Source organism: Oncorhynchus masou, unplaced genomic scaffold (assembly GCF_036934945.1).
Source record: "Oncorhynchus masou masou isolate Uvic2021 unplaced genomic scaffold, UVic_Omas_1.1 unplaced_scaffold_1917, whole genome shotgun sequence".
Taxonomy (NCBI): Eukaryota; Metazoa; Chordata; class Actinopteri; order Salmoniformes; family Salmonidae; genus Oncorhynchus; species Oncorhynchus masou.
In genome coordinates, this window is record NW_027008415.1 from 15,001 (window position 1) to 22,500 (window position 7,500).

The window sequence follows — 7,500 nt, forward strand, 5'->3', positions numbered from 1 at the left end:
GTGAAGAAGAATGTGACTGGAGGAAGAGGAGAGAGGGAGATAAAGGCGTCTGCCAGGTTATGTAACTATGAAGAGATGAAACTCAACATTCCACAGCCTGTTCCCCTCCTAGTTTGATCAGACACACACACACACACACGAGATACAGAGCAGGGGCACCCAGCTAGCTAGGGGTGTGTATGAAATAAGGAGGAAATTGGAGAGAACGAGAGAAGAAGAATGTCAAGGGGAAGAAGGCTGGAGGAAGAGGAGAAGAAGATGAGGTGGAGGGAAGTAGAACAAGGGGGAAATCTTGTTGGCAAATTGAGAGAGAACATGAGGAGGGGAGGGAGAGAGAGGAAGAGATGGAGAGGGTGGGGAGGGAGAGATGGAGGAGGGAGAGGGAGGGCGAGATGGAGAGGGAGGGGAGGGGAGGAAGAGATGGAGAGGGAGGGGAGGGGGAGGAAGAGATGGAGAGGGAGGGGAGGGAAGAGAGAGGAAGAGATGGAGAGGGGAGGGAGAGAAATGGGAGAGAGAGGAAGAGATGGAGAGGGAGGGGGAGGAGGAGAGAGGGGGTGAGAGGAGGGGAGAGGGAGGAGGAAGATGGAGAGGGAGGAGGAGGATGGAGGGATGGGAGAGAGAGGTAGAGAGGGAGATAATAAGTGGTCCAAACTGCACCACTAACAGAGACTGAAGAGGAGAGTCATGTCCTTGAACCAACATTCCCTCACCTTGGAAACCTGGAACCAATAATAATGTTGAATGACAGACACACAAATCACCTATAAATCAGATAATCATAGTTGTCTCTCTCCCTCCCTCCTCCCAGGGGCCATCATACTGTTCCAGTCTGAACTTTGGTCTGGGGTCCAGTGGTCCTGTCCTGGGTATCCCTGGCTCTGAGCTCCAGGCAGATGTAGAGTACACCTTCAGACTGACGGTCCGCAAGGAGGGAATGGCCCCAGAGTCTACTACACAGACCGTGAGTACACACACACACACACACACACACACACACACACACACACACAGTACACACACACAGACCGTGACACACACACACACAGACCGTGAGTACACACACACAGACCGTGAGTACACACGCACACACAGACAGACTGTGCGTACACACACACAGACCCTGAGTACACACACACAGACAGACTGTGAGTACACACACAGACCTTGAGTATGCACACACACACACCCACACACACACACACCCCACACACACACACACACACACACACACACACACACACACACACACACAGGCCCTGAGTACACACACATGGACAGACACACAGACCGTGACTACACACACACACAGACAGACCGTGAGTACACACACACACACAGACAGACCCTGAGTACACACACAAGACAGACCCTGAGTACACACACACACAGACAGACCGTGAGTACACACGCACACAGACAGACTGTGAGTACACACACACACACACACAGACCGTGAGTATGCACACACACACACACACACACACACACACACACACAGGCCCTGAGTACACACACATGGACAGACACACAGACCGTGACTACACACACACACAGACAGACCGTGAGTACACACACACACACAGACAGACCCTGAGTACACACACAAAGACAGACCCTGAGTACACACACACACACAGACAGACCGTGAGTACACACACACACAGACAGGCCCTGAGTACACACACACACACAGACAGACCCTGAGTACACACACAAAGACAGACCCTGAGTACACACACACACACACAGACCGTGAGTACACACGCACACAGACCGTGAGTACACACACACAGACAGACAGACCGTGAGTACACACACACATAGACATACCATGAGTACAGACATACCGTGAGTACACACACACACAGACAGACCGTGAGTCCACACACACAGGCAGACAGACTGTGAATACACACATACAGACAGACCGTGAGTACACACACAGACAGACAGTGCACACACACAGACAGACAGACCGTGAGTACACACACACATAGACATACCATGAGTACACACACACATAGACATACCGTGAGTACACACACACACAGACATACCGTGAGTCCACACACACAGGCAGACAGACTATGAGTACACACACACACAGACAGGCAGACCATGAGCACACACACACAGACAGACTGTGAGTACACACACAGACAGACCATGAGTACACACACACACACACACAGACCGTAAGTACACACACACACACAGACAGACCGTGAGTACACACACACAGACAGACAGACCATGAGTACACACACACAGACAGGCAGACCGTGAGTACACACACAGACAGATAGACCGTGAGTACACACACAGACAGACCGTGAGTACACACACACACACACAGACAGACCGTGAGTACATACACACACACACACAGACAGACCGTGAGTACACACACACAGACAGACCGTGAGAGAGAGAGAGGGTGAGAGAGAGAGAAGGGTTAAGGTTAGGTGTAGGGTAGGGTAGGGACGTCCCAACAATCCCAGATAGCACTGACCTATGGCGCGATTGTAGTAAGTAGAGATTGTCTAGATCAAATCAACCTGATTCTAGCCTGGGTATCAGTCTGTTTTGTGCTAACGTTCCATGGCTCGCCTAGCTTGCTCTGCCAAACATTGGCACACGACACGGACTACAAGGAGTGGAATGTTAGCACGAAACAGGTCTGTGGATTTCAGGCTAACTTGGATGTTCAAATGGAGAGTAAAGCAGGACAGAGTGCAGCCCTGGAGAGGAAGGGAGTGTATGTCTCGGTAGAATGAAACACACCCTTCGTCTCAGAGGAGTAAATCATGATTATCATCATGTTTTTAATGAAAAGGCTGCAGGGCACAGGGACATGCTCTGGTATATGTTGTGGGAGTGTTAACTGTCATTTGCTAGTCTGTAAACCAACCTACTGGCATGCTAGTCTGTAAACCAACCTACTGGCATGCTAGTCTGTAAACCAACCTACTGGCATGCTAGTCTGTAAACCAACCTACTGGCATGCTAGTCTGTAAACCAACCTACTGGCATGCTAGTCTGTAAACCAACTCTACTGGCATGCTAGTCTGTAAACCAACCTACTGGCATGCTAAACCAACCTCTGTAAAAACCAACCTACTGGCATGCTAGTCTGTAAACCAACCTACTGGCAAACCAACCTGCATGCTAGTCTGTAAACCAACCTACTGGCATGCTAGTCTGTAAACCAACCTACTGGCATGCTAGTCTGTAAACCAACCTACTGGCATGCTAGTCTGTAAACCAACCTACTGGCATGCTAGTCTGTAAACCAACCTACTGGCATGCTAGTCTGTAAACCAACCTACTGGCATGCTAGTCTGTAAACCAACCTACTGGCATGCTAGTCTGTAAAACCAACCTACTGGCATGCTAGTCTGTAAACCAACCTACTGGCATGCTAGTCTGTAAACCAGCCTACTGGCATGCTAGTCTAAACCAACCTACTGGCATGCTCTGTAAACCAACCTACTGGCATGCTAGTCTGTAAACCAACCTACTGGCATGCTATCTGTAAACTACTGTGCTAGTCTGTAAACCAACCTACTGGCATGCTAGTCTGTAAACCAACCTACTGGCATGCTAGTCTGTAAACCAACCTACTGGCATGCTAGTCTGTAAACCAACCTACTGGCATGCATGCTAGTCTGTAAACCAACCTACTGGCATGCTAGTCTGTAAACCAACCTACTGGCATGCTGCTAGTCTGTAAACCAACCAACCTACTGGCATGCTAGTCTGTAAACCAACCTACTGGCATGCTAGTCTCCAACCTACTGGCATGCTAGTCCCAACCTACTGGCATGCTAGTCTGTAAACCAACCTACTGGCATGCTAGTCTGTAAACCAACCTACTGGCATGCTAGTCTGTAAACCAACCTACTGGCATGCTAGTCTGTAAACCAACCTACTGGCATGCTAGTCTGTAAACCAACCTACTGGCATGCTAGTCTGTAAACCAACCTACTGGCATGCTAGTCTGTAAACCAGCCTACTGGCATGCTAGTCTGTAAACCAGCCTACTGGCATGCTAGTCTGTAAACCAACCTACTGGCATGCTAGTCTGTAAACCAACCTACTGGCATGCTAGTCTGTAAACCAACCTACTGGCATGCTAGTCTGTAAACCAGCCTACTGGCATGCTAGTCTGTAAACCAACCTACTGGCATGCTAGTCTGTAAACCAACCTACTGGCATGCTAGTCTGTAAACCAACCTACTGGCATGCTAGTCTGTAAACCAACCTACTGGCATGCTAGTCTGTAAACCAACCTACTGGCATGCTAGTCTGTAAACCAGCCTACTGGCATGCTAGTCTGTAAACCAGCCTACTGGCATGCTAGTCTGTAAACCAACCTACTGGCATGCTAGTCTGTAAACCAACCTACTGGCATGCTAGTCTGTAAACCAACCTACTGGCATGCTAGTCTGGACCAACCTACTGGCATGTAGTCTCCACTCCATGTCTCTCCCCCTAAGATAGTCTCTCAACCCCCTGTGTCCCCCTAGTCTCGTCCACCTCTCAACCCCTACTGGCTCCTCCCTCTCTTTCGCTCTATTCTTCAACCCCTCCCTGAGTCCCCCTCGCTATCTTTCCTCAACCCCCTCCCTCTCTCTCCCCCTCGCTCTCAATAACCCCCTCCCTCAGTGTTCTCTCAACCCTGTCTCAGTAAGATGAACCCCCCTCCCTCTCAGTGTTCCCCTGTCTCAGTCTCTCAACCCCTCCCCTCCCAAAAAGTCAGTGGTGCTCTAACAGTGAAGAAAGTCAGTGGTGCTCTAACATCAGTGGTGCTCTAACAGTGAAAAGAAGGAAGTCAGTGGTGCTCTAACAGTGAAGAAAGTCAGTGGTGCTCTAACATTGAAAAGAAGGAAGTCAGTGGTGCTCTAACAGTGAAAAGAAGGAAGTCAGTGTTCCCAGTGAAAAGAAGGAAGTCAGTGGTGCTCTAACAGTGAAAAGAAGGAAGTGAACAGTGAAGTGACTGGAAATTAGTATGACACATTCAGCTGTTTTCTAGAACGTTCTCCTGAAGGCTCTTCCAGTAAGAGTGCTCTTCTCTCTCTCACTCTCTCTCTCTCTCTCTCTCTCTCTCTCTCTCTCTCTCTCTCTCTCTCTCTCTCTCTCTCTCTCTCTCTCTCTCTCTCTCTCTCTCTCTCTCTCTCTCTCCCTCTCCCTCCCCTCTCCCTCTCCCTCCCTCCCCCCTCCTCCCTCCCTCCCTCCCTCCCTCCCTCCCTCCCTCCCTCCCTCCCTCCCCCATGGTCAGTGTGTCCCCATGTGTAACAGTAGAGAGGTCAGTGTCCCCATGGTCTATCTGAGGTGTGTCTCCTGTAAGGCCCGGTCCATCTTCGAGGTCAGTGTTCCTATGTCTCCTGGCTGGAACCTGCACCAACTGTCACCACTTCCACCGTCTCAATAAGATGAAAGTGTCAGTGTGTCTCCCCTGTCCCATGCCTTTGTATTACTTAGCCACTCTGAGTCTATCAGTGTTCCCCTGTCTCAGTAAGATGAGGTCAGTGTTCCCCTGTCTCAGTAAGATGAGGTCAGTGTTCCCCTGTCTCAGTAAGATGAGGTCAGTGTTCCCCTGTCTCAGTAAGATGAGGTCAGTGTTCCCCTGTCTCAGTAAGATGAGGTCAGTGTTCCCCTGTCTCAGTGAGATGAGGTCAGTGTTCCCCTGTCTCAGTGAGATGAGGTCAGTGTTCCCCTGTCTCAGTGAGATGAGGTCAGTGTCAGATTGGAGTTGTAATATAATTACTGTAAAACAACATGTTCAGTATGACCTGACCTCGCCTCTCTGACAACAGTTTAGACTGGAACTATCAACAGTAAAATACCTTTCACTTCTCTCTTTCTATCTATCTCTCGATCTCTCTATCTCCCTCTCCCTTTTCCTCTCCCTCTCCCTCTCCCTCCTGTCCTAGCGTCTTCGTAAGGAGACCCTGGTCCTGGACTGCAGCAGACATTAATTCTCTCTCCTCCCTCCTGTCCTAGCGTCTTTGTAAGGAGACCCTGGTCCTGGACTGCAGCAGACATTAATTCTCTCTCTCCTCCCTCCTGTCCTAGCGTCTTCGTAAGGAGACCCTGGTCCTGGACTGCAGCAGACATTAATTCTCTCTCCTCCCCGTAGTGTTGGACGGCCGCCACCCTTCATAAGGAGACCCTGGTCCTGGACTCCAGCAGACATTAATTCTCTCTCTTCCCCGTAGCGTTGGACGGCCGCCACCCTTCGTAACGAGACCCTGGTCCTGGACTCCAGCAGACATTAATTCTCTCTCCTCCCCGTAGCGTTGGACGGCCGCCACCCTTCGTAACGAGACCCTGGTCCTGGACTGCAGCAGACATTAATTCTCTCTCCTCCCCGTAGTGTTGCACGGCCGCCACCCTTCGTAAGGAGACCCTGGTCCTGGACTGCAGCAGACATTAATTCTCTCTCCTCCCCGTAGCGTTGGACGGCCGCCACCCTTCGTAACGAGACCCTGGTCCTGGACTCCAGCAGACATTAATTCTCTCTTCTCCCCGTAGCGTTGGACGGCCGCCACCCTTCGCAACGAGACCCTGGTCCCGGACTGCAGCAGACATTAATTCTCTCTCCTCCCCGTAGCGTTGGACGGCCGCCACCCTTCGTAACGAGACCCTGGTCCCGGACTGCAGCAGACATTAATTCTCTCTCCTCCCCGTAGCGTTGGACGGCCGCCACCCTTCGTAAGGAGACCCTGGTCCTGGACTGCAGCAGACATTAATTCTCTCTCCTCCCCATAGCGTTGGACGGCCGCCACCCTTCGTAACGAGACCCTGGTCCTGGACTCCAGCAGACATTAATTCTCTCTCCTCCCCGTAGCGTTGGACGGCCGCCACCCTTCGTAACGAGACCCTGGTCCCGGACTGCAGCAGACATTAATTCTCTCTCCTCCCCGTAGCGTTGGACGGCCGCCACCCTTCGTAACGAGACCCTGGTCCTGGACTCCAGCAGCACAACAACCGGACGTGACAGTATGAACCTGGTTCTCCGCCAGGGCATCCTGCAAGACGGAGACTCCTACGTCTTCACCCTCCACGTAAGCGACGGCAACATGGACCGCGAAGGCGTGGCGTCCATCACGCTACAGCCCAACATGCCCCCGGCGGGCGGGGACTGTGACCTGCGAGTGGGGGGAGGAGGAGAGGGGGGACCAATCAGAGCACTGGTGGACAGGGTGTACTTCAACTGTTCAGGTAGACACACTATTCTACTCTACTATATTCTACTCTATTCTACTCTACTACATTCTACTCTACTATAATCTACTCTACTCTATTCTCCTATACTCTGTACTCTACTTCTATTCTACTACACTCTACTATACTCTACTATATTATACTCTACTATATTCTACTATAATCTACTGTGTTCTACTATACTCTATTCTCCCATGCTCTGTACTCTACTTTATTCTACTCTACTCTACTGCATTCTACTCTACTATAATCTACTCTACTCTATTCTCC

At 50.8% G+C, this 7,500-nt stretch overlaps 1 protein-coding gene across 1 annotated transcript in view; it reads left to right on the forward strand.

Moving 5' to 3' along the window:
- Positions 1–7,500, forward strand: part of LOC135532581 (polycystin-1-like) — a gene marked incomplete at its 5' end in the record, with an annotated part of 96,439 nt that overhangs the window by 14,845 nt on the left and 74,094 nt on the right. The window contains 4 exon segments of the mRNA XM_064960059.1: positions 809–965; positions 5,307–5,373; positions 5,375–5,447; positions 6,933–7,227. Of these exon segments, the coding sequence (XP_064816131.1) occupies positions 809–965; positions 5,307–5,373; positions 5,375–5,447; positions 6,933–7,227 (592 nt within the window).